The 27,950-nt window shown below is 43.4% G+C and overlaps 1 protein-coding gene across 6 annotated transcripts; it reads left to right on the plus strand.

Annotated features, from left to right (window-relative positions):
• Window positions 1-27,950, plus strand: LOC147624600 (LOW PSII ACCUMULATION protein (DUF1995)). Of its 6 annotated transcripts, none has more exons than XM_086819613.1 (8): window positions 1-276; window positions 2,255-2,446; window positions 23,184-23,359; window positions 25,762-25,862; window positions 26,048-26,240; window positions 26,342-26,440; window positions 26,874-26,991; window positions 27,468-27,950. In XM_086819613.1, the coding sequence occupies exons 4-8, from the start codon at window positions 25,785-25,787 to the stop codon at window positions 27,586-27,588; spliced, it is 609 nt and encodes a 202-aa protein (XP_086675739.1). In that variant the 5' UTR covers window positions 1-276; window positions 2,255-2,446; window positions 23,184-23,359; window positions 25,762-25,784; the 3' UTR covers window positions 27,589-27,950. The 6 variants fall into 6 exon arrangements, with proteins under 6 accessions (XP_086675739.1, XP_086675738.1, XP_086675743.1 ...); XM_086819612.1 differs by having other exon boundaries at window positions 6-1,379; XM_086819611.1 differs by having other exon boundaries at window positions 19-864.

A 27,950-nucleotide genomic window follows, 5' to 3' on the forward strand; every position in this document is an offset into this window, starting at 1 on the left:
GAGTCAAGCTTATGTTAACTTGCAGGACACCGGATGACAGATTCTTCTGCAAGCCAGTCAATGAAGAGCTTCGGGCAGCCCCCTCTTTCTCCGGCGGTGGAAGATGTGGAGGAGAAGAAGCGGATGTTGTTGATTAGACCAGGCATCATGTTGCAAGACCTCTGATGTGTCGAGCTGCAGATAAAATGACGAGGAAGAGCTCATGTTGTGCTGAAAAAAGGAGCCACGGAAGCGAGTCGACTGTGTTGAATCAAGGCGAAAGGACTATGGAGGAAGGTTGGCAATGGAAGCGCCAGCTTGCTAAAGGGTTCTCACTCCTTCGAAATGAATCTCTTTCAGAGCCTCGAAACAATTATCGAAAAATCCTTGTAGTGATTAAGTTTTATCGTCATAAATAGGCTTTAATCAGAAAAAGTCCTCATAATATTGGAAAAACGAACACAAGATTAGAAAAACCCTAAAAAACCTTAATCCTTCTGCATTCTAAGGACCCATATTCGAACAGAAAAGGAAGAACCCTAATAAAAACAGAGAGGTCACTGAAAATGAGACAGGGTTAACACCAAAGGTTATGGGGCACACCCTTGTAGAACTAGAGAGGAGAAACCCTAATTCAACAAAAAACCAGAGAGATTTGACACTCAGAAACCCTAGTTCGGAGAGAGAACAAAAGAAGGCTCTGGGACACCCTCGTGTTTTAAGGATTTTTGATAAAAGGTATCCGAAAGGTGTATAGTAAAAAGAATAATAACCAACCATTCAAACCAAATAAGATTTTGCCCGTCCCCTTTCTTCGCCATCGCTGCGCAGCTCTGCTCAGCCATGGCCATCTGCTTCATGTACAGCCCAGCCTCCTCCCTAAAGGTAAAGCTCTCTTACCTCCATCTTAGTAAAGGTACAACAGAATCACATCAATTGCCCTAATTAGATTTCATCACTGTTTCAGAGCTTGAATTTTGAATTAGGGTTTGACATCTCCACATTGTTGAGCTTTTACCATTTCTGTTATGCTCCTGTAACAGCGTCCTTCAGATCTTAAATTAGCACTCTTTTGAGGTAAGGTTTGCACTAATCTTCACATCTCCACATTAGCTCAGCTTTTACCCATGTTTAGGATTTCTACTATGCTGCTGTAACTATGAGGTGTCCACTAGCAATGGGCCTGTACATTACTATGCTATAAGTCTCCACGAAGGCAAAATTTTTACCATCCTGCTGTCTAGGCTGTGTCTGTACTTCAGTATCTGCATCACCATGTTTCCAGATGCATATCACGACTTAGGTAAGGGTGGCTTCAGAACTGGCAACCCCGTCTGCACCTGCCATCTGATCAGATCCGCTCCCTCCGGTGGTTTCGGAACCAGCAACCCATAACCATGGTATTTCCTTCTCCACTCCTACAGGGCCCCTGATTGGTTGAGATCTCCCTTTGTATGATTTTATGTTACTTAATAGAAGTCGAACCAGCAATCCTGACCGGGCCTACCATCTGGTCAGGTGGTCCTTTGTTATGTATTTCTTCACTTGGGTACGGATGGCTTTACATCTGGTGACCATGTCATCTGAGCAGACGGGCCTCAAAGGGCTGGACAGTCTATGCTGGATTTTTTCCAAACTTTAATGCGGGCAGTGTGCTTATCTGCCCCCCCTGTGCCCCCTCATTTTTTTTTTGTTTTGCTTTTCAGGAACATTTAGTGGCTACACATGAGCTAGTGCAGCAGCCCTCTCTTCCCTCACACTACCCACCTGCTCAAGCATATGATGCCAATGAAATGCATCTATGCTGTCAGAACGAGTTTCTCTCAAAATTGTGGCACACACCTCCACTGGACCGTGTGAAGATAATCTCCATTTATAGCCTTTGTGGCTTCCTGCCAAACCAAGCATGTTGCTCCTCCCAAGCGTAGGGGGTAAAGATGCATAGCATCTGGAAATGGAATGGCTTGCTCGGGTTTACGAACGGCCTTGACCAACAGAGGCATGGTTGGAGTCCTCTTGATAGTAGTGTTACATGATTTAGGGAGGACTAAAACCCTTAGGCCATTTAATCGGAATGTTATCGAATTCTTAACATCATAAGTGTTCTTGTTGGTAAAAAGGTTTACATAAAATTTTCAGCTTCATATACTGCAATAAGATGTTTAGTACAAGAACATTTTTAACAAACAGCATGGTATGTACAGTAAGAGTTTGAGGAGTTAAGAGTGAACCTGTTGGAGCATAAATTGACTACTCTGTTCTTTTTCATTTTCAGTTTTTTGAAAAGAAGCTTCATCACAGGAACCCATTCATAAACCACAAGAATTCTAGGGCTGGAGGTGTAAACAAGACTAAAAGTATTGACCTATTAAAGTGGAGAATTTCAAGTTCGAAACAAGTGCAATCATCTACCAGTACTGCACCAATTGCCAACTTTCCAAGTGACTATGATGAAGTGTTGGACCAGGTTCATAGCAAAATATTCATCTCTATTGTTATAATGCTAGAGCAAACTAGTTTGTTGCATCTATTTTCAAGATGTTTGATATTGGTCCTTTAGACTCTTTGCTACATGTTAAGAAAGGATCTCCCTCTCTCTCTCTCTCTCTCTGTCTCTCTCCACACGCAGCACACTTACACACCCTCACTCACATTTATATTCTTACTGAGGAGATACTCATAGCTAAAGCTCATGATTAGAGGACACATGATACAAGCTTGAATTTTGCTTTCTTTTTGCCAATGGTTTATTGTTTTCACGTTTTATGCCATTGTGCATATGTATTGATTGATAAAGTTGCACAATGCGGAAGCAAAACATAGGAGAGAGGGAGAGTGGCATAGAGAGAGAGAGAGAGACATCAGACAATGAACATCTTTATTATGTAGCAAGAGGCTTTACAATGGCAATATCAGCCAGCAGATGATGTAGAGAACGACTTCATGACACACAATCGGCCTTTGTAGAAAAGCCAACCATCACGTATCAAAAAGTGGCATGGTCTTGTGGCATCCAATGCCTGTTCCCACTATGTACCGAATTCCTTGAAATCCGCGTACATGTGCTTCATTTTATCTAGTCCCGTACTAGCGAGGTCAAGTCTCGTGGTCTGAATCATAGTCACTTGTCCCTTGCTGCTCAAAGCATCGGTCATTGGGTTGGCCTTTTCTGGAAGGTACTCGATCATACCACCAAATTGCTAGAAGATCTGGCTCTAGCGGGGTTGTTTTTGGTCACTCCACTGTGCACTTGGCATTGTCTGAATCTAGCGTAATGCCTGATGGTCAATGCGAACCTCAAATTCACGGCCATAAAGGAAATGCTTCCAATGTTTCAAGGCCTGAATGACTGCTAGGAGTTCCTGGTCGTAGATCGAGTAATTCTTTTCAGCGGGCAGTAACTTACGAGACATGTAAGCTACTAGATGGCCATTCTGTTGTAAAACACCTCCAATTGCGATGTTACTCGCATCGGTGATCACTTAGAACGGCTCGTCCCATGAGACAAGCGCTAGACAAGGTGCTTTTGACAAAGCCACCTTGAGGTTCTTGAATGCCTCCAATGCTCGTGGAGTCATTCGAATCTGCTATCTTCTAGTCTTGACACCCTTTAGCAGATCGGTGAGATCCGCCGAGAGGTCATAAAATTTGTCGATGTGTGCTTGGCATATATCCACAAGGATCTGATATCAAACGCAGTCTATGGTACTTCCCAATTGACAATCTCTGTCAAAACCCCAAGGGATCACCTCGTAGAACGCTCCTGGTACAAGACTCGAAACCTGCAAAACAAACCAAGCAACGTGAAGGGGGTGCAGGCTTGCACGTGGCATCCAAGTGCGGGATGTACATGACATACTTTAGTACAAAAGAAAGGTTGGAGTCGTTGCATCTCATGTGGGAAGAGAGGACATCTGTCTAAGGCATAGTTGTCACGGTACGAAAATACGATACCGTACGGGAATTTTTGGTACGATATGAAATTTTGGGATACCGTACGATAAAATACGTTTTTTTAAAAACACTTACAAACTATGGAGCTTCAAGCTTGAATGTGAGGGAAGGTTGGGGGGGGAGGAGGAGTCCACAATGCTTGAGGAACCAGAACATGGTGATGTGTCTCTCCCAGTTGGATCTCCCAATTGTCTCCAAAAACGAGCGTGCATGGGTAATGCGATACAGTGTAGTGTTTATGACTAAGGGACTATCCTTGCACAGATACGGGTAGTGCATCTAGGGTGATAGGTTTAGGGACTTCTTTGTAGATCAAAATGGCCTTGTCCAAATCTTCTTCCTCTTACATAACTTGAGGATCTGACTGTCTAGCCTACCTATACCAGGGATCTCAAAGTGACGTAGCAAGATTCTCTCATCCTACCAATCAAGTGTACACTACCAGTCTACCTTGACGGATTTTTTAGGTCTCTCAGCAACCCCATATGGAATACTGAGTGGACACGAAAGTTGCGAAGTATTGCGGGCATTTGGGATCTTCATTGAGCAGGATTTCTATTTTTTTTGAGCATTTTGAATTTTTTTCTCAAGGTGGGGGGAGGGGGGGGGGTGTTGGAACTCGCACCGTACAAAATCGTACGATATCGTATGGAACCATACGGTGCGAACCGTACGGTACGAATAGGTTCGTACTGGCACAAGAAACAACCCTGGTCTAAGGATTGTTTGTCCAAGAAGAAGGACAAGACCAAGGGCAAGTCTTCATCTCAGAAGAAGGCAAAGACACAACACAAGACAGTGATAGAGATACTTCCAGTGACTCATCTAGGGCTTCCACGGCTTCCGGCCCGAGAGGACCAAGATGGTGTTCTTCTCTAGTATACATGAAGTTTCCTGATTGCTTAGCATTGTTTGCTGCAGTCCCTCACATACGAGGTCTTCTCCCCTCTTGCTCGGGACATGTATTCTTGGTTGATGATATTGAGAGCAGGTTTAACCAGTGTTTCCTTCCCATCTTTCTCTCTCACTCTCTCTCCTGTGTTTCCGCTTTCCCTTCTTCCACTGTACATTCTATCATGGTATCAGAGCGCCGGTGAAGATCAATGTTGGATGCTCCCTCCTCGCCCTCCTCAAGTGGTCAGATCTACGCTTTTCAGCAGGTGGACAGATATGTGTTTTTTTTCTCAGGTTTCTGCTGGTCACCTGCCTCTTCCAGGTGCTTCTCCATTGCAGCCCCATGGTCTTCCTTCACGGGCTTGACCTCTGAGAACAGCAGATCACTCTCTGTATGAGAGTAAGCCCAAAGCTTTGCGGAAAGCTTCAAACTTTTCTCGAGGTAAAGCCTTTGTGAATAGATCTGCAACATTATCGTGTGTAGGGCAGTAAGATAAACAGATCTCCCCTGCCCTTTCACACCTGTTTTCTGCTCTGTTTTCAGGGTTGCAGCACCTAGAGTGCTGCGTTTTTCTACAGGTGGTTGTCATCAGTGGATTGCAGCATTTTTCAGCATCTTCCCCCTTGTAGTGTGAGCCGCCTGTTTTGTGCAGGACAACAGCAACATCTTTGCTGCGTTTTTTTTCCCTGCAAGTTTGCTGGTTCTGTTTGCTACTATGAGGCTTGGGTGTACCATATATCTTCTGCTTTTCACAGATTCAGCCCTATCTACTGCCCTGAATACCTCTGCGTTTTCAGATTCACGGCCATGGTTGCTGCGTTTTTCTGAGCAGATCTTGCTGGTAGCTCTACCTTCACCTAGGCTCCTTCCGTTGGACCCGAAGGTACCTTCTCATTAGTGTTTCTTCCTCATAGGAGGTGTGGACACTGGTCGACCTGAATTTTTAGGTTTGTAGCCCCTTGTTTGGTTGCGTTTTCTTCTCCAATGGACACAATCACTTGCAGAGGGGGTTTCTTGTTTGGATTGTGGCTTTGGAGGCAGTTTGGTACTTGAGGAGGATACTGAATTTCTGATTTCAGTCAGCGTTTTGCTGATTTTGGAGCATCTATACTTGTGTTTTGTTCCTGGCCTACACAGCTAACTAGTTTCTTCATGTTTCTTGTCTTCCATTGGCAGTGGAATGCTGTTTTTTGTTGGACAGCAGTGTTTTTTGATGTGTTTTGCTTCCCAAAGGAATTTTCTACACTCAGAGGGGACCCATCTCCAGCTACTTCACTTGAGGATCAGTTTCTGCATTGGGTTTGATACGGTGTGTAGGTTTGTTGTTTTGGAGGATGGACTTTTGGACCCGGTGGAATGCTTTGGATTTGTGGTTGCTAACCGTGCTTGGGGCACAGTGGTACTTCCAGAGTTTTTGGATTTGGATCAGAATCAGGTTGGGCTAGTCTGAGAACATCTTTTTTCAGAGAGGGATGTGGAGTCCTTTCATCTGGTGATGCCCACCTAAGTGGAGTGTGCTTATGTACAGCTTTGGGCAACTCATGGTACGGAGTTTGAGCAAATGGACCCCATCTTTTCTACAGAGTCTTTACATATTGCGATGCCGACCTTTTTAGAGGATGCTTTTGTACAGCATTTGGCTACTCTTGGTACAGAGTTGGAGCAGATTGACTCTTTCTTCTGAGGGCTCTAGTGAGGAGCAATTTGCTTCTCCCACGATTGATTATCTACAGAATCAGTCAGCCATCAGTACCTTCGGGTGCGATAAAAACTGCACCAAGCGACCTCTAGATGTTATCTGAGCCTGTCTGTATCAAGGGAGTGGAGGTGCTACCCCCCTCTTGAGCATCAGGCAATGCTCCAGACCCATGCTGTGCTGAACCTGAATGAGCCACAACAAGAGTCGGCTCTAACTCAAAGGCATCGAGATAAAGCTGCAAAACCTGAGGTGAATCTGTTAAGTCACCTTCCTCCATCCACTTCGCATCCATCGGTGAATAGTTTCTTGAACTTCACAAGATAGCGACGGGTAACGTTATGTCGTACCTTTCTTTCCTTATGTGCCAGTATCTGCTCTGGAATAAGAACCTCATCAAGTTCCTCAACTTCCGGCTGAGCCTCATTTGATACATCCTCAGGCACATCCCCACGGAAAGGTCCAAGGAGACTCACGTGAAAAGCATTGTGAATCCTCCAGTGATCTGGTAGCTTCAAACGATAGGCTACCTCACCAATCTTTTCCAATACCTGAAAAGGTCCATAATAACGCATGCTCAACTTAGGGAATAAGCGCTCTTTACCCTTCATCTTCTTGAGTCTAGCTTTTTCAAAGCGCAAAAAAACCCAATCACCCAATGCAAACTCTAAAGCACGTTTGTGACGGTCTGCTGATTCTGTTGCGTTTTTTGCAGTGCCAACTTAACTCTCCGATAAGCCTCATCCATACTCTCCACATACTAATCAGCCTCAAAGATCTTATCCTTTGTATGCAAAATGGGTGGTACCTTCTTCCCTCCTTCCACAAGCTCAAAAGGCGCCTTGCCTGTCGAGGTATGTACAGTGTTGTTATATGCAAACTCCACCAGAGGAAGATACTTTTTCCATTGTTGCTTGTGCTCTGACACATAACACTTGAGAAGATCTAACACTGTAGAGTTAGCCTCTTCCGACTGACCATCTGTTTGTGGATGAAATGACGATGAAAACTTGAGAGTTGTACCCATGTTGTCAAACAATCCTCTCCAGAACAAACTCGTCATCCGTGGATCACGGTCACTAATGATAGACGTAGGCAAGCCATGATACTTGAAGATGTTTGCCATGAACAACTTCACCATATGATCCACTTTGATCGTCTTACGCACGGAAATGAAATGGGCCTGCTTACTGAACCTGCATATGATAGTCCAAATGCCATCATTGCCCATTTGTGTTCGTGGAAGATCAAATATAAAATCCATGGCAATGCTCTCCCAAGGTTTATCTGGAATAGGTAAAGGCTGTAATAACCCTGGTGTCTTTTGACGGTCAAACTTTACCTTCTGACATACGATGCATTGCCTCACAAAGGCATCAACATCTCTTCTCAAGGTTGGCCAATAAAAGAAAGTCTCCACTGCTTTTACCGTGGCGTCAATACCTCTATGACCTGCATACGGTGGAGCATGACTTTCAATCATAACCTTGAGGCGCAATGGCCTGGTAACACACAGTCTGCTACCCATCTCTGAGAGTATAGTGCTCATGCCGCTGACCCTCAGACATCTGATCATACAACTTTTCAAAGTCCTTATCATGGGCATACTGCTCTTTCATTTCATCAAGCTCATGATGATAAGCAAGTGAAACTGCAGAGACCTGTGGCTTGCGTGACAAAGCATCTGCCACTACATTCTTTTTGCCTTCCACATGCACAATCTGGAAGTGAAACATAGACAAAAAGTTTGCCCAACGCATATGCTTCTTTGAAAGGTTACCAAGAATTAGATCAATGGCATGATCTTCTGGCCTCTCAGGAGGAAGTTCCCCTGGCAACAATGACTCGGAAAAACAATCTTGGAACCCACATAAGAAATCAGTCCTGTCCTTATCTAACATAGACAAATTAGACTTAGACTCATCATCTTTTGCATCCTTTACATAAATCAAGTACGCGGAAAGATGCTTTTTCATTACTGATGAAATTGCCGAAGCGGATACAATAGGAAGAGATTCCCCTTTGAGTTTTACATCCAAAACATGTTCTTTCCCTCTATGAGTCAGAGTAATCCAAAACATCACAGCTATCAAGTGGCATGATGAAAAATTCTTCGCTGTCCACATAACCCTGCAAATGAAGCCTGAGCTTCCCAATGATAGGAGTAATGGGTTCTGCATACCCTGGACAAGCCATGTTAGCCTCATATAACGGCCCCATCTCCTCTGCACGAATCCCCAATCGGCCAGCCAAATCTGGTGAAATGAAGTTGGCTCTAGCACCTGTGTCAAAGAATATCAAGGCATTCTGATCTCTCACTTTGCCCCATGCCCTGCACAACTCTGTCTCTTCACCACCTGGCTGTTCCCCAACAAGATCAAGAACTAACCTTGCAGAAGGTTTTGGTTTCTTTGACTTGGGCTCTCCTTTATTGTCAGAGTCCTTTTGGGACTTTCTCTTGGGACAATTAAATGACATATGTCCCTCTTCAGTACAGTAAAAACATTTCCGAGCATCTCTCAAAGCCTGTCTTTCCTCAGATGTTCTCTTGGGCATTGGCAACTTCTTATACCTTGTCTCTGAAGACCCTTTAGCATCACGCGAAGCATGCCTAGATTTTTCAGCTTTCTTGCTCGAGTTTTTACTTCCTTTAAACCCAGATGATCCTCCAGTGAGTAACACATTAGCTATCATAGCATTCTCTATCATCTGTGACATGTTCGTTACTCGAGTCTTGATACAATAATCTCGCACCTCTTTGGGCAGCCCACAACAATACTTCTCTACCTGCTCAGACAATGGCACTGCACGGTAAGAAGTCACTGGAAGTAAAGCTTCCCAAAACTTCTTGTTATAATCTTCCAAATTCTCACACTTTGAAGCATCCAACTTGTGCCATGCAGTCATAACATCCACCTCAAAAGTAGATGTGAGCCATACGGAAGAGAAAACCTGTTTAAATTGTACCCAAGTAGTGGGTGCTATGCCCTGCAAAAGAAGAGTAGACCACCACTGCAAAGCATTGCCCTTGAGAAAAGTGGTAGCTTTCCTCACCTTAGAGGACTATGTGTAATCCCACCAGAAAAAGCAGCATCAAACTGCTGTAAAAAGGTAAGTGCTTTTAATTTTTCTTTGGCTCCACTGAATGTATCAAACTTCACAGCAGCTCCCCCTTCCTTATAATCCTTCGCCTTACCCATAGGCGTTAGATTATCGTAAGGAAGTGGCTTCGCAAGATTGCTGCCCCCAACATTCATGCCCATCATAGGGTCAACATTTCCCATTCCCACACCTGGCATGCCATACATTCCAGCCATGTTTCCAAACATACCATTATGCATACGTGGCTGCATGCCACCATACATGTTTACTTGCATTCCAGGTTGCATGCCCCCAAACATATTTCCTTGTATTCCGGACTGCATACCACCATACATATTCCCCTGCATACCAGGCTGAAAATTTGCTCCAAAAGGCCCTAGCATACCCATGCCTCCTTGAGGATAACCCCCAGTCATAGATTGGAACACTGAGCCACCACCAAAATAACCTGGATGCATAGTCTGCTGAGGAATAGATGGCTGTCCAAAGAAGGAACTCTGAGAGTTAGCACCATAAGCATGCTGCATGTTCGGAAACTGGCCAAAAGATGGATCCTGTGGGATGGCACCACTATGACCCTGAGGAAGGTTCTTAGAACGCACCTTCTTCTTCTTCTTTTCAGGCTCTGTGCGGGATCTCATAAATTCAGCAAACTTCTCACTTTGTGTGAGCTGCATAAATACATCCATAACACTAGCCAAACGATCTTGAAACCGAGCATCATCATCCTCTTTACCAAGCAAATCTACTGGCTGTGTTACATCCTCATAATGCTCATCATCTGCAGCCTGTTCTCCTGCAAAAATATCCTCAGATACATTTCTCTCAGGAGAGGTCTCTTGCTCTTCCTCTTCATGATAAAAGTACTCATCTTCTGTATCAGACATGTTGCTGAATTTTTCAGCAATGGCTTTCCTCGAGACAACCACGAGCTCACCCCCTTAAGAAAGTTGATGATTGGTGTCAGGGTATCTACCGTGTGCTATACGCATGCAAGACTAGTTTCAAGGCTTGGGGAAGCTTGGAACTAGGCAGGCTGATTGACGAGCTGAGTTAGGGATATACTAACGGGCGGACACCCAAGTATGGACGGGCGGGCGGCCAAGTGTGGACGCCTGATGACCGGCCAAGAGCCTATAAAAAGGGTGGCCAAGGTTAGTTATATGATATAGAGAGTCTCGCAAGTTTGTGAGAGCTCTATGGTCTTGGGGCCTGGATCTAGTGCAGACGTGCACCTGCTTTATGCAGCCAAGGCCGGCAGTGATCTCGAGGCCCGCGAGGGCAGCTTCGTGGCGGTATGGGACGTCGCGAGGAGGAGATTGGTCGGTACGTCAACCTAGTTAGCTCAGCTCGTGGCTCGGTGGGGACAGCCAAGACTGTGGGCTCGCCCACGGCTGTCATGGTTGGGAGGTGAGTCAGGCCTGCACCCCCTTTGCTGTTTGTTGTTCGTTTGTTGCAGGATTCGAGTTTCGAACCAAGATCGATCACGAGGGAAGATCCGTGGGGATTTGACAGTGGTATCAGAGCATACCTCATGAACGAGCAAGTTGGTAGGTAGAGAAGAAGAGGTCGAAGTATGGTATGTGTTAAAAAAGCTTGCTGTTTTTTCTGTGCTTACTGCAGATTTCAGTTTGGTATGTGCTTTTTCTTCATCAAAGAAACCCATGTTGATGATGGGGGATGGTAGTTTTGATTGGGTTGATTGCTTTTGCAAAGAAGAGGCCTTGTGTGCAGTCGCATAACTTGCAGGGAGAGAAAACAGAAAAAAGAAAAAAAAAAGCATGATGCTTTTCGTTTCTTTTCGTTGAATGAACGAGAGAGAGAGAGCAAGAGATGTGCTGTTCGTTTGTTTGGCTGGATTGCTTGCAGGCGGCCAGGTTAGTACGCTGGCGGGAGACACTAGTATACTGTTGGCGGTCCTGCAGGCGGGCGCATGGGCCTACGTGGCCAGTCAGCCAACCCATGTAAGCGCCTAGGCCAGGCGGGCAGGCACCCAGGCCAGCCCAGGCCTACGCAAGCGCCAGCGCAGCCAGCCAGGCAGCGCCCAGGCCGGGCCTGCGCATCCAACCCAGGTAGTGCCCAGGCGTACGTGGACGGGTGACCACACCTACGCAGGGTTGTTGCAGGCGATGGTTGGCGAAGGCACGCTGGCGAGAAGCGCAGGGCCGGCAGGAAACCATGCGCCGGCAGTGGGTGACGACAGCATGCGCCGACGGGCTAATCTAGGCGCCATCAGATTAGGAGAGAAGCGAAAAAAAAAAAAACACGTAAGGAAAGCATTCTTTAGTGCTTTCGTTTTGTTTTTTTTAAAGGGGGAGTTTAAATATTTTTAAAAAAAAGGTTTAACAGTCCTCCCCTCTCCAAGGTTTCCAAAGGTGTTTAATTTTTTTCAGAAACAGCGAATATATATATCCATATATATATATATATATATATATATATATATATATATATATATATATATATATATATATATATATATATATATATTTATTTATTCAAGAAAAAAAAAAGAAAAAAAAACACAAAAGCTAAAGTAAAAGCTAAGCATAGCTTTTCGAGATTTTTTGGCTTTTGGGAAACCTTTATAAACCCCTCTAGTGGGCTTCTTGCCACACATCTCTTGACTTCTCGAGTTCTCAAGTTTTCAAGCTCTCAAGCTCTCGAGTTCGCTCGCACTTTCATTGTGCAAAGATCGAATTTTCTCTCCGCGTACCCTCTTCACGATGTCGACCCAAGAATCAGAGTTGGAGCCCCTCGTGGAACGCGAAGGCTTGCCGGCTACGGAAGGCACTGATGCCGATCTTTTTGACGAGTTTGTGTCAAAATCAGATTTCCAAGAGTTCAAAGTAACTCTTGAAGCTTCTTCGGCGGAACGTCAGGCACAAATCGCAGCCCAGATGCAGGCTTTGCAGAACTCCATCGCTCTCTTGACCACTACCCTCTCTACTTTCTCGGGAATGGATACCTTGGCTTCAGCTTTAGGCCCCAATATTACTCCTGAACCGTTCGGGGGCGAGCAAAAGCAGAGAACCAAGGAGATCGTGGACACTTGGCTACATAAGTGGCAAGTTCACTTTCAGTTTCATCCATATGATGATGGAAAGAAGATACAGTTAGCAGCAGGTTTCCTGTCCGGCAAAGCTTTGCTTTGGTGGAAGGAACTGAACCCAAAGCCAACGACTTGGGCACAATTCGAAGACATTTTCAAGAAAGAATTCCTCAAGAAAGAGGATGATTACGATGTTGTTGCCCGGTTTTTAGCTTTGACCATGACCTCGCAGCACCTCACTTATGAGGTCTACCTCCAGAAGTTTCGTGACTTGCAGATGAAGGCTACAAAGATGGATCCCACTACTCTTTTGGGATTTTTCGTAGCTGGTTTACCCGACTCGTACCGTTTACAGGTTAAAAATAACAAATGTAAAACTTTGGACGAGGCCATTCATTCAGCTCGTATCTATGATGATACGATGGTCTCTTCCAAGTCAAAACCCGTTACCGAGCAGGGGAACAAGCATAAAAGAAAGTTCTCCGCACCTATGGCTAACACGACTGAAGGCAAGTCTTCGGACCAACCTTCGAAGAATACAAGTTCGACACCAGCGAAGAAGAAACGACTCCTTAGGGCTTTGAAGCTCAAGAAGGAAGGACGTTGTTTTATCTGCGAAGAAAAAGGACACATGCGTAATGAGTGCCCAAAGCAAAAGGGTACCAAGTCAAACGCAGGACCCAAGCCAAAGGTAGCTAACCAGTTGTCTTTGACAGGTACGTCAATTATTGTACTTTCTCGCCCTAGTACTTGTTCTGATTGTCTGTTCAATTCTAAGGTATTTGGCATACATGATCTTCTCCGAGTTTATGGAGAAGTGAATGGCCATAAAATTCACATTCTTTTAGACCCTGGCAGTTCGCATAATTTTGTTAACTACAAACTTGTGCAGAAATTGAGTCTTGACACGACACTCAGTGACCATACCTATGAGGTACGTCTACCTGCGGGCAGACAAGTTTGGGATCGCAAGGTCGAGATGCTTCCAATCCAGATTCAGGACTACAAAGATACTCTGGAATGCTATGTCATGCATCTGGAAAATGTAGACTTGTTATTAGGGATTGAGTGGTTTAAGACTCTTGATGTCCAGATAGATTGGTCTAGTCATATTTTTTCTTTTCAGCATAGGGACACCAAGTATAGTATTTTAGGTGATTGTATCCATCCCTCTCAGGGACCTCTTGTAAATACAATTGATTTTGGAAATATAATGAATTCTTCTTTGTACACCGCTTTCCATTGTGTATTGATTCCACTTTCTTCTTTTCTCATCCCTTCATTGGATGTGAATGAATTAAGTGTGTTTGAAAGCAAAGAATTACAGAAGATACTTGATTCGTTTCAAGATGTATTTCCTAAGGAACTGCCATCGGGTTTACCACCTGAACGGGCAGTAGATCATCGTATTGACTTGATCCCTGGTGCTCATCCTGTGAGTATTCCACCTTATAGGATGAGCCAAGCTGAGGAAGATGAGTTGGCTAAACAACTCGAAGATTATCTGAGGATGGGCCAGATCCGTCCAAGTAAATCACCTTGGGGTGCACCTGTGTTGCTTAGGAGAAAGAAGGACAATACTTGGAGAATGTGTATAGATTACAAAAGATTGAACAAGTTGACTATTAAGAACCGTTATCCTCTCCCTAGATCAGATGACCTAATTGACTGGTTAGCAGGAGCGAAATATTTCACGAAGATAGATTTACGTACTGGCTATCACCAGATACGTATTCATGAAAGGCATGTCGAAAGAACCACCTTTCGGACTAGGTATGGCCATTACGAGTTTCTCGTATTACCTTTTGGGTTAACCAATGCTCCAGCCACTTTCCAACAAATGATGAACGATCTTTTTCGTGAACATTTGGGGAAATTTGTGGTGGTGTACCTGGATGATATTTTGATATATAGTCGTACTCTTGAGGATCATGTCAGACACCTCACGATTGTCTTATCTATTTTAAGACAGAATCGACTATATGCTAAATTCAGTAAATGTGAGTTCTTTATGACCGACATCATTTACTTGGGACACAAGATCACTAGAGATGGATTGAGCATTGACTATGACCGAGTTCAGAAGGTTTTGGACTGGCCTATACCGCGAACAGTGAAACAACTTCGTTCTTTTTTCGGTTTTGTTGTTTTTCTTAGGAAATCTGTACGGGAGTACTCTCAGCTCACACTACCGATGACCGACTTATTGAAAGGTCGTGGACGTAAGTCCAATCAGCCTATCACTTGGAATAATGATTTGGATATGGCCTTCAGACTTTTGAAAGATAAAGTCAAGGAAGCACCTATCTTAGCATTGCCTGATCCTAGTCGGCCTTATGTTCTTGAAACTGATGCCAGTGACTATGCTATCGGGGCTGCTTTATTTCAAGATGGTAGACCGGTTGCTTTTGAAAGTAAAAAGCTAGACGACACTCAATCTCGTTGGCCAACCCTTGAGAAGGAGCTTTATGCTGTGATTCATGCTCTCAAGGTTTGGAGACATTATTTATATGGCTCCAAGTTTGTGGTATTGACTGATCATCAGTCAATCAAGTATGTGTGTGATGCGGACGATTTGAGAGGTAGGAAAGTTCGTTGGGCAGAGTTAATGCAAGATTTTGATTTTGAGATCCGTTATCGGAAAGGGTCCATGAATAATATTGCAGATGCGCTTAGTCGAATTAGAGAGGTGAATTCTTTGTCATTCACCGAGATTTCTACTGACTTATTTCAGTCATTGAGAGGGCTTTGCAGGACTGATAGTTATTTTGGTCCATTTTGGCAGAAGATCCAGGACGGGAGCTCATTGATTGACCAAGACTCGGTGATTGAGCAGTCTTCTATTCAGGCTGCAGGAGGTCAGTGGATGATTCGGAATGGTTTACTATTCCGTAATGACAAAATTTGTGTACCACAGATCCCGGACATTAGGTCCAAGATTCTGAGGGAGTGTCACGACGCTCCTTCTGCTGGACACCCTGGGGTACACAGGACACTATCTTTAGTGAAACACACTTTTTATTGGCCGAAGATGAAAGGGTATGTAGAAGATTATGTTCTCAAGTGTCAGATTTGTCAGGCAAATAAAGCTGAACGCTTTAGACAGGCTGGGTTGTTGCATCCTTTGCAAATCCCAGGTAATAAATGGGAAAGTATTTCCATGGATTTTATTACCGGATTGCCAAGAACACATCAAGGCCACGATTCTATTTGGGTTGTGGTAGATCGCTTGACAAAGATGGCTAGATTTTTACGGACCAGGAAGACTATTACAGCTACGCAATTAGCTCGACAGTTTATCGAGCAATTGTTTAGACTGTACGGGTTACCGCAGGACATAGTCAGTGACAGGGACTCTAAGTTTACGAGTGACTTTTAGAAACTTGTTTTCGAGAAGTTGGAAACAACTTTGAATTTGAGTTCCTCAGATCATCCTCAATCTGATGGCCAGACTGAAAGAGTGAATCAGATTTTGGAGGATATGCTTCGAGCATATGTATCCAAAAGACAAAGTTCATGGGAGGATTATCTTCCTATGTTAGAATTTGCATATAATAGTACTAAGCATACGAGTACAGGGTTTAGTCCTTTCATGCTTATGTACGGTTTTCAACCAAGATCACCTGTTACAGTAGGATTCTCAGGACTTCAGCATGATGCAGCACGTAATTTTTTGCAAGATATGCAAGAAATGTTACAAGTTGCGAAGGAATCTATTAGAAGTGCTCAAGACCGAGACAGGTTTTATTCTAATAGACATCGTTCACCCAGAGAGTTCTCTGAAGGAACGATGGTGTATTTGCAAGTTCCGAAAGATTCCGAGACTTTATGGACAGGTAGATCTCCGAAATTATCCCCTAGATACTGTGGACCATTTCGTGTTACACGACGGATTGGTTCAGTTGCATATGAATTGGATTTGCCTTCTCATGTGAAAGTTCATCCTGTATTTCATGTCAGTAGACTTAAGGAAGTACTGGGTGGAGCAGATCAGTTAGTTACTCCTCAAGAAATTATAGATGTCCAGGACATGACATTTATTCCGCACGAACCTGAAAAGATTCTTGGATTTCGTGAACGAAGATTGCGTCATACGCTTATCACGGAATACAAGATCAAGTGGAAGGATCGTGTTGAGGAGGACGCTACATGGGAGACATTGACTTCTCTTCAGAGAGATTACCCTGGCTTTTTAGTGAGCTCAGGAGTGAGCTCTTAGAGGAAGGGGAGTATGTCATGTGCACAGTGGGTATCTACCGTGTGCTATACGCATGCAAGACTAGTTTCGAGGCTTGGGGAAGCTTGGAACTAGGCAGGCTGATTGACGAGCTGAGTTAGGGATATACTAACGGGCGGACACCCAAGTATGGACGGGCGGGCGGCCAAGTGTGGACGCTTGATGACCGGCCAAGAGCCTATAAAAAGGGTGGCCAAGGTTAGTTATATGATATAGAGAGTCTCGCAAGTTTGTGAGAGCTCTATGGTCTTGGGGCCTGGATCTAGTGCAGACGTGCACCTGCTTTATGCAGCCAAGGCCGGCAGTGATCTCGAGGCCCGCGAGGGCAGCTTCGTGGCGGTATGGGACGTCGCGAGGAGGAGATTGGTCGGTACGTCAACCTAGTTAGCTCAGCTCGTGGCTCGGTGGGGACAGCCAAGACTGTGGGCTCGCCCACGGCTGTCATGGTTGGGAGGTGAGTCAGGCCTGCACCCCCTTTGATGTTTGTTGTTCGTTTGTTGTAGGATTCGAGTTTCGAACCAAGATCGATCACGAGGGAAGATCCGTGGGGATTTGACAATTGGTCCGGGGGACGGAACCTTGAAACCGGCCTCTGGTTGAAACCAAAGTGCGGTAGACTAGCAGTCACCCGTCCACTTGTAGTCTAGATATGAAAACAAAAAAGATTGGAGCTAGAGTGCCCCAAATCTGAAAATAGAACGACACCTGTTGGTCCCAAAGCTTGGCGCCCCTTGCGGTATTTCTTTATTCAATTCCAAAAATATGAAAGGCTGAGTACAACAAAACCAGCGAAGAGAATACACCTGTATGGCCAATCTGGCAGCCCACAATACCTCTTAGCACAGATGATTCACACACACAGATCTGTGTCTCAAAGCAACACTTTGTGTTTTCACAAACATACATTCACTGTCCCAATCTCTATTTCCACCCTTTTCAATCTGCCATACCCCTCCTCTCACAAGGGGCCAGATAGCTCAAATCTGCAACAGACATAAGCCAATGGAAAGAGAGATAGATAAACAAATTCAGAGCTTACCAAAATCAGCTCATGGATCTGCACCGGAGGAAGTGATTGTACCAGTCTGTACTTGCACACTTGTTTCAACAACTTTGCTTCACACATGTGGGTGTACCTGTCTGTACCTTCCTCTCTGCATCCACTTCAGTGCTGTACCTGACTATACAAACCATAAAATCTGCATTGTACCAGTCCATACAGGCCACGTGTCACTGTACTTGCATGCGTTGCCTGCAACCAGTCTCTGTACCTGACTGTACCTGCTCAGCCAGTCAGCGCCGCCTGTACCAGTTCTGTCTAGCGCCGCCATGTCCGTACAGCTGTCCGTACACTGTACCTGCACAGCAGAACCTGTAGCAGCACCCACAGCGCCACCTGTACCTGCTAACGCCGCCTGTACCAGGAAAGCTTGCAGCAGAGAAGACAGTCGTACTGTACCTGCAGTCGTACAACTCTGTACGGCCTGCACACGTGGACTGTACGAGCAGATGTGAACAGAAAAACAGCAGCAAAAACCAGCAAAAACAGCAATCCCACGTTGCTTCTCCTCTTCTCCACGCTTAGGCTTGCACGATTCCCCAAAAGCTAGAGAGAGAGTGAAGAGAGAGAGGCATGCACTCCAAAAAGTGGAGTTGCCCCCTCCCCAAACTTGTCCTAGGGTCCCAACTTTAATAATTATTAAAGTTCCCTAGGGGCCACTAAGGCCTAGGGGCAACCACACATAACATTAAAATATTAATGTTCTAATTACCCCCTTCACACCTAGGGATGTCCATACATCATTCTCTCTGTCCGGGCACCCCAAATGTGAATCATTTAATATTTTGACTCAACAACCACCATGCCCACACTTGTGCTGTTCCATTTTCACAGGGCCATGACAAGATGCTTGGCATCTTGTGGATGTACAACCTATAAATTGAGGCATTGGCGTAATGAGAAATTGTTGGTTTTTAAGTATCCATGCCTACATTATCGTATTAGCTTAATTGCTCACTAATCTCGTCTTAATCATCATCTTAATTACATGCTAATGATGTTGATCCTTGCATTTGATCCACCATAGCTCATCACTTTGCTTGCATTTCAACTTGATATGAGATCCCAAGATCCATGCCCAACATGTCTTAGCCCATCATCAAGTGCCTTATTCACCTCATTAGCCATAATCATAATTATAAGCACTAATCTTCTCTCTTCTCCATAGCCAAGTTGTACCCCCAGCTGGTGGAGGAGCTCCCTCTCCCTTCACACACATCCATTGCCCAAGCCCTTTTAGAGACAACAACTAGAATCAAGGCTCTCCACGCAGCTCCAAGGAATCGGCTAATTTCAATGCAGATCGACGGCGGCAGCGCGATTATCAAACACCAGCAGAATTTGGGAAAAAGCTCCATGTGACATGCCCGCTTCGAATCCGTCTGATTCCAACTAGACCTGGGGGTATTCAAGCATGCTCTACAAGCTAGTGAAGACAGTTTTTGATTTCATAAAGTCTACAATGAGATCCAGCACTGTGCACAGTCAGGGAAGTGCTCTGTTAATCACTTGATTAATTCTTCATTAAAGCTTTAATCTTGATGTTTGTGGGCTCAAAACATATCTAGACACATTTATCTACTACTATATTGAAGCATTTTGAGATTAGATTTGTGCAAGTGAATCAATTGAAGACTCCAAGTGGGGACAGTCTTCTGCACATGAACAGTGAATTATCTTGGCAAATTGCTTAATTAATTCACCTAATCAAGGTGTTGATTAGGCATTGGTGGATCTAATCCAACATTGGGAAGGTGCTACACAAGTCTATGTGGTCAAATTGAATTTTTCGTCACAATCACTATCCCGATTAATCCCTCCAAATCAAAGTATTTTTTTGCACACAAAATAGGAGATTATTTTCACTAATCAGCGATTAATCAGCACTAATCACTGCATTTTGGTGCAATTGATGGTTCAAATTTACCATTGGGTATTTGATACAGATCTCTATCACTTCAGATTGCAATTCGGAGATGGTTTGATATCCCAACCATTTAGTACAGATCAGTTACCCTTGGCTTTATGTAATTTTTGGTGAATTCATGCTGATAAACTAAACATCAGATTGGAGTTGTCAAAGGGTAGACACTGCCCTTGAATCTTGAATCGGATCAAGAGGTAAGACCCCCTTCACATCATCATGAGCAATGCACAAGAAATAGCTAAATTTAATGGGAAACAGTTCCATACATGGCAAACAAAGACCATGTATCTGCTCGTGAGGAAGAATCTGTGGAGACTAGTTGAGGGAAGAGATGAATGTCCAGTGGAGAATGGGGAGAATGAGTGGAAGAAGAGAGAGGAGAAAGCATTCTACAATTGAGGAGGACTCTCACGAGGACGAGGACGAGGAAGAGGCAAGGGAGGAGGAAGGACCTTCACTTATCACAACTGTGGGAAGCCAGGACATATGGCTAGAGATTGCTACAGCAAACCCAATGAAGAAGGATCGACATCGGCTAACTTCATGGAGACTCCTAAGGAAGAGGAGTCAGGACATCTTTTCTGAGAGAGAAAGAGAGAGAAACCTCCCAACTCGATGTAACCTGCCCCAACAGAGTAAAACCACCTTTGAGCCACTGATGATGTAGGCCATGTGGTAGATGTATGTGTGAGCACTTTAGTCAAGGTCACGGGCACTTGCAGTAGCCTTGGACACATAGAGAGAGAGTGCCAAGGACTATGAGTTAGGGACTTGAGGCACTGGTCGTAGGCTACCAAGTAAGAGGGAAACTTGGTATAGGGTCCAGGTGTGCTAGAGTTATTCACTTGAGGGGAGGTGTTGAAATATAAGTGAATGGGTGTGTGTGGGAACAAGTCCTTAGCAAGAGACTGTAAAAGGGAGCCTGTAATTGAGTGGGTAGCAGTGAAAAGGTGAGAGGTATCTACTGATGAGAGAATCAAGGGTAGCATGAGTGAATATAGGGGTGTGGAAAGATTCTAGGAAAAGGTGCCTCTAGATGTAGGGGAGGTGACACAAATCAAGGAGAAATCAATGGGATTAGATGCTTGGCATCTTGTGGATGTACAACCTATAAATTGAGGCATTGGCCTAATGAGAAATTGTTGGTTTTTGAGTATCCATGCCTACATTATTCTATTAGCTTTATTGCTCACTAATCTCATCTTAATCATCTTAATTACATGCTAATGATGTTGATCCTTGCATTTGATCCACCATAGCTCATCACTTTGCTTGCATTTCAACTATTATTTGGAGCAGCACGTGGTAGGCTACATGGTTGTTTTCTTCCAGAGGAGCGGTGTACCTGGCAACAACTTGTGTTGCTTTTGTAGCTGAGTTGCTGAGGAGATTGCTTGTGGAGCTTTCTTAGTACGTGTTTCTGCAGTCTTTCATCTTTGAGGACGGTGTCTCTGGCTTCTTGGAGTTCACTCAGCATCCAGTGCTGAGAGGGGGTGTTAGACATCATCTCCTTGTTGTTGGCTTCATGTTCGGTGTCCTATTTTAGCCTCTAGGGCTGACCATGTTAGCTCGAGGGACTGGTCACCCCTCACTTATTTTACCCATATTTTATGAATTATCCCCATTTTATGGAGTCTTAGGGCACTTTTCCCTAGTCGTGGAGGATCTTTTCCCTAGTTGGCTGCCTTCATGTTTGCATATATATAGCTGGCTTGCCTCCCTCATTCTTCACTGATTGCTTAGCATTGTTTGCTGCTGTCCCTCACATACGAGGTCTTCTCCCCTCTTACTCGGGACATGTATTCTTGGTTGATGATATTGAGAGCAGGTTTATACCAGTGTTTCCTCTCCATCTTTCTCTCTCGCTGTCTGTCCCGTGTTTCCGCTTTCCCTTCTTCCGCTATACATTCTATCACTCCTCTATTCACTTTGATCATCCAATCCTAGCACAATTGTATTGCTCCCTTGTTGGCTGTTGCCATTGTAAACGCTTCTTGCTATAATAAAAGGTGATCTTGTCAACAAGCTCTCTCTCTTCTTTGCTCTCTTTCTCTTTCCTTGTCTATGCTTCCGCTTGTGCATACTCCATTAGGCAGTTGGGCTCTCTCCTCCACTTTGCATGGGAGGCTCTTGCCTTTAGTAAAGGGAGTGAGGTGCTTTTTTATATGCAGTGTAGGGAGGTTAAGAGCAGGTCCAAGGGTGGTAGAGGTGAGGAGGTGCACTGACATAAGCCATGATGTAAATGTGTATACATCTGCACTGAGGTAAGCAGTGATGTAAGCGTGTATACATCGGTGCTGAGGTAAGCAGTGATACATGTGTAAATACATCAGCGCCATTGTAAGCGGGCAGCTTGTGCAACAAGGTGTTTAAGGGCAGCTAGTGGGCAGCTCGGCTGCAGCAAACCAACCCGCATAAGTGGCATACAAAGTGGTCAAACATGGCTGCCACATAGTGGCTGGTCATCCCGTTTGTGAGCTTCCATCGAGCACATGGGTGCGTGCACCTGACAACATAGAAATTGAGGAGGATTGGAGCCATGAATGTGGAGCTTTGTCTCTACAAAAATTAAGATTTATTCAAAGTCAATGGAGCTCAGCTTATGATTTTCTGGTTAGAAGGGTTTAAAGGTCGATCACCATTATGCCAATGAAAGGAGGAAATGATACAACTTGAATCCAATGCAGCACACTGTCGTGTACCTAACATGCATGGCTCAAGATAGTGTAAAAAGATGTAAAATCCTGCCATTTAAAGATGTAGTAATAAAGGAAGACTGTTTAGATACAACTTTGGTTTGCTATTGAAGCTTTCTTGTGTGGTCATTATATTTTATAATAAAAAGTCGAATTGGAAAGAAACAATGGAAATGAGATAAAAAGTTGAGAAAAGTATAGGTGAATTTAGGGTTGATTATCTTGGATGAGATGGTGAGGATAAAAAATCAGTGTGGAAATAAAAAGTGGGGGATATCTTGAATATAGAAAGGAAACAGCTGTTTCTCGTCTCTGTGACACAAACACGTCCATATATCTCTGGTGAACATGCATTCATGCATGCACTTGTCTTTCGTCCATAGACATTTAGATAGTGCAAATTACAAACTTGAATACATCCATGCATCCCGTTGTGTATATGACATGTCTTTGTGAAGCATGAGAGTGAACATAATAGACAAGGGAAGATAATGGATTGTTTTATTTACATCCTTAACGGGTGCAACTTTCGCAACTATATTGCACATATATTTCTGTCACACACTGATCCATGTTGTGATTCAGGCAAAAGATGCAACAGAAGCAGCTCTTAATGATGGAAAAAAATTGCTGGCAAGTCTTTCTCTGCCCGACTGGAATATGAAAGCATTTCTTCATGTTATGGCTTCTTTAAATGCTATAACTGTCTTGGCTTGACCAGGAAGTGGAGTTTCCAACAGCAGGCCTCGAGTCTGTCTCAGGTAGATTCAATCATGTGACATTTCGGCATGTCTCTCATGGTCTATGCTGCCTTAAATATTTTTAGATGGTGGGGAGGATGCTTCAGTAAATTAATGATTGATGGTTGCAAGGTAGAGTTCACTTTTTATCAGCACCAAGAACTATGTAATAGATATTTTGTATTGTGTTGAAATAGAATTTTCAACTAGAGGAGCTACTTTGTAGTATATATGACTGCAATTCAAGCAGCTTAAGTTGAGGTGCACCACAAGGTTGTGTTTATCAAATTGCGATGAACAGTTTGGTAAGCCCCATACAGCTTCACTGACATCGTTGATTTGAGAGAACAGAGCTTGGAAGCATGGTTAGTGTTATCAAGTGAAATGATCATTTTTGGGTGTCCATATTAATGAGAGATTTCTCCTGCCCTATACAATGCACTACGTTACTTTCCTCTTGAGTGACCTCCGTTCTGCAAAAAGAGCATGGCAACAACCAAGATTACCTTAACATGCAAATTCTCCACAGGCATAGAAAAATTCCATTTTGTCGGGGAACCTGTGAAGTCTGTACTACTGTAATTTGATGTGTAGCACCCATGACAGGGGTATCTATTAATTCACATATGCTGCTGTCATCATACTTCATCACCTCCAACCCTAGTGAACGTTTACCTACTATCACTGCTACTTCAACCACGACTTACTACAATGAGGCCCTCTTTCACATACTTAACCATACCCGAATTGGTTGAGCCAAAGACCATGAAGAAAGTCTCTTCCACATGACTCTGAAACTCCAACAATCATCTCAGATAAGCCATACAGGTAAGGTGCCTACAATGGCTTTGCTAAATTATGGACCAGCAACACGATTTTCCCCATTTACAAAGTTGTAGACGTATAGATCCATGAAAACGGAAATGGTTGAAACAGCGAAAACGTGTTTCGGTGGGTGTTTCAGCCTGGAGACCTTTGTTTTGGGGCTTTTCCCGTAACTATGGCTTGAGGTGGAGGAGGTGGGCATGCAGTGTTCACATGATTGAGGGAGTCTCAGAGGAGATGCATGATTGTCCCCAATCCTTTTTTGGCTTCACATAGATGAGCTGGCTGGTTTTGCTAACTCCTTTGAAGGGGCCAAATCTGCACTAGGAGAGATGGTGGTCTTATATCAGAGTTGCATGCAATAGAAACGAATGATGTTTCCACATCGGAAATGGTCTAAAACTAGGAAACGAAAACAGCTAGATCTTTAACATAGAAATGATGAAAAAGCTAAGGAAAAAAGGAGAGAAGTTGGGATAGATCATAATTTAAGAGAGAAGGAAAATTGGGAAAAATCAAAACTTAGCAAGGGAAAAGTGTGGGAAAAATCCTTAGATGAGATCAAAAAACAAGAAATGGAGATGGAAATGGTTCCTCCAGAGAAACGGAGTTTCTGCAAGAAGGTATTGCAAGACCAATTAGATGCATTTCATGCTTTTGCCTAGACACATCATCTTATAATAACTTTGGGGAAACCAAGGTGATAATTGTTCACATAGCCAAGGATACTGGTATGAACTTCTCTATCTTTGATGGAACATTGATGGAGATTCTACCAGTACACACATACTTGGGGGATTGTTTTTTCAGGCCCAAAGTTCATGTTGCAATTGATGTGTAGGCATGTGTCTATGTGTGTGTCCGTGTCCGTGCCTGTGCAGATATATATATATATAGATAGATATATATATAGATAGATATATATATATATATATCTATATATATATAGATATATATAGATATATATAGATATATATATATATATCTATAGATATATATAGATATATATATATATATCTATAGATATATATAGATATATATATATATATCTATATATATATAGATAGATATATATATATCTATATATATCTAGATATATATATATATATATATCTATATCTATATAGATATAGATATATATATATATAGATAGATAGATAGATAGATAGATATATATATATATATATATATATATATATAGAGAGAGAGAGAGAGAGAGAGAGAGAGAGAGAGAGATATTAAGCGTCTACTAAAGACCCAATGGGCCTACGAGACCAAAGTGATACAATGATGTCCATGGACAGTTTTGTATCACCCCAATGAGATAGCTATGTTTATGAGAGAGAGAGAGAGAGAGAGAGAGAGAGAGAGGATGGGGGGTTTCAGGTGTACCGTAGACCATATTCTACCTGTTTTGTCTTGTAGGTCATCCTAGCCTTTTGCCCATTAATGATCTTTCATGCTAACTTGATAATGATTATTTTCCATGATTTTACAAAGCTCTAATTAGAGTGCAAATTATAAGGACTGACTTCGATTTAGTTTATGGCTTCCATTGAGAGGTGCAAATTAGTATAACCATTTTTGCTATGTTACAGGCGATGCTGAAGGAGGAATCGAGATGACTAGCAGTATGGTTTTGGTCCGGGATTTCTGTACCAACTTTTTAACAAGTGAGCAGTATGCCCGCACTAGAATTGTGAGTGGTTGCAACTAAGCTATACGAACACACTTACTGCTCTTCATGTAAAGATAGTATATATTTCAAAGTTCACTCACAGAGTGAAATAAGCTTTTAAGGCTTCTTTTTATGTATTCAATTTTTTTCACTTTTGTGTTTTACCCTTGGCAAGAGGGGCAGCTTTGTAATGTTACGTCTTGCAGTTTTTCCCGGATATCAGTGAGGTAGGGGCAGCTAAGGCAGGTGTTTTTGAGGGAACCTATTTTAAGCTGGACTACTTGACAAATCCGTCTGGGCTAGAAGATATTGGTGTCAGCAAGAAAGTGAGAATGGCGGACCGTGTAAAGCCAACTGATGAGATGATTGTAGTTGCATACCCTTATTTCAATGTCAATGGTAAGCCTTAAATCAAAGGCAAGCTCAATGGTTTAATCTCTCCTCCTCTTGTGTGCAAGTGCTGGACTCTATAAATGTCTACCTTGTCTGTTTGGTTGCAGAAATGCTAGCTGTGGAAGAGCTTTACACAACTGCCACAGCACAATCCAAAATACCATTACTCGTCTTCAATGGAGAGCTTGATAGGATAAGAAGCGGATGTATCCTTTGAATACCAATGTGCTTGTACACGAAATAACCCTTGGGTAGTCTTGAAGGTCTTTATACACAGATCCCCTGCCCATTAGATGGGCTGGACAGGGGAGGTGCCTATCCACGAGGAACAGTGGGCTGATTTTCTATTGGCTGGCGCTGTGTCAGTAATGACCCTTAGGACTCTTTGCCTTCTCTTCATATATAAAAGGTTTCTTACTAGCTCTTTGCACTTGGATGCACACCATAGAATGCTGCCATATGATTACCATGTGTGTGTGGGACAAATTTCTCATGCCCAAGTTTATCACATAAACCTTGTTTGTTCATTCATATGCTTCTAACAAAAATCATCATCATATAGTAGGGAATCATTATTAAAGATGTGAGATTGCCCCAGCCAGTTTGATAAGGGAGTGTTCTCCTTTGACCTGCTTTTAGATTATCCCTCATTTTTTTACCCAAAGCTTGCTGCACTTTCCAAGAGTTTTCTTCCAAAATTTGAGACTGTGTACTACATCCACAACTTCAAAGGAAGCCGTGGCGGCACACTATTCAGGTAGCACATGGTTTCTCAAACAGCATCTTTGCTGATTGAATCTCTCTCTCTCTCTCTCACTCTCACTCTCTCTCTCTCTCCAGAGACATGCATGCGTGTGGTCCGGCCCACCCACACGCATGCAACAAAGTGAGATGGCTGTGTGGTCCCATCTGGCTTCGACACACACCCCTACAATGAGCATCACTGCTTACTTGGTAGACTTATTAGTTTATCCTTTAATTTATATTTATTTAAAGGGTTAGGAGATACCCTATCCATCTTCTTCCAACAGTATTCTCATATTTGTATCATCATAAGTCTCGTGGGTCATTTTGTCACCTAAACTTCCCAACACTCCCCTCTCTCTCTCTCTCTCTCTCACTCTCACTCTCTGTCTCACACACACACACACACACACACACATTTAAGATGAGCACGTTCAGTGTTCATTCATAGTGCCTGAAGTCCTTTTCTTGTTGTGTTGTCATGTGCAGAGCTTATCCTGGTCCTTGGCAAGTACTACGAAAGAGTAAGAATGGGTACATTTGTATACTTGAACGAGAAACAATGCCATCCTTAAAAGAGGTGGCGCTAGACATTTTGCCACAGGCTTGAAAGAATGATGATTTTGGTCCTTGTTTGTGAAGGATTTCAGGTTCCTCATCTATTGTTGCAAGCCTATGTATGATTATTCTGTTTGTGAATTCATATGCCGAGCGTCCAGAGTAAAGAAATAGATGAGCTATATGCACCAAAAACGACCAAATTACATGCTCACACGTCTTCTTAAAATTCACGTTGACTCACGAACGTGAGTGATCACCATTCACAGACGCGCAAATATCCAAACATGATCATTTGATTCACGGACAAGAGACAAAATTGAGAAATGTGAATCGAAATTTGTGAGAACGAGAACGTGAATTAAAAAGAAGACGTGAGCAATTTCATTCACGTCGTGATTGATCTTTCATTCA

The sequence above is a fragment of the Cibotium barometz genome, chromosome 25, assembly GCF_041138505.1.
Source record: "Cibotium barometz isolate CiBa-2024 chromosome 25, ASM4113850v1, whole genome shotgun sequence".
Taxonomy (NCBI): Eukaryota; Viridiplantae; Streptophyta; class Polypodiopsida; order Cyatheales; family Cibotiaceae; genus Cibotium; species Cibotium barometz.

Excerpts from the sequence above, each read along its gene's own strand:
- LOC147624600 (XM_086819613.1), top strand. The coding sequence starts at position 25,785 with ATGACTAGCAGTATGGTTTTGGTCCGGGATTTCTGTACCAACTTTTTA. Across the intron at positions 25,863-26,047 it reads AGTATGCCCGCACTAGAATT|TTTTTCCCGGATATCAGTGA; the intron begins GTGAGTGGTTGC and ends TACGTCTTGCAG. Across the intron at positions 26,241-26,341 it reads CCCTTATTTCAATGTCAATG|AAATGCTAGCTGTGGAAGAG; the intron begins GTAAGCCTTAAA and ends GTTTGGTTGCAG.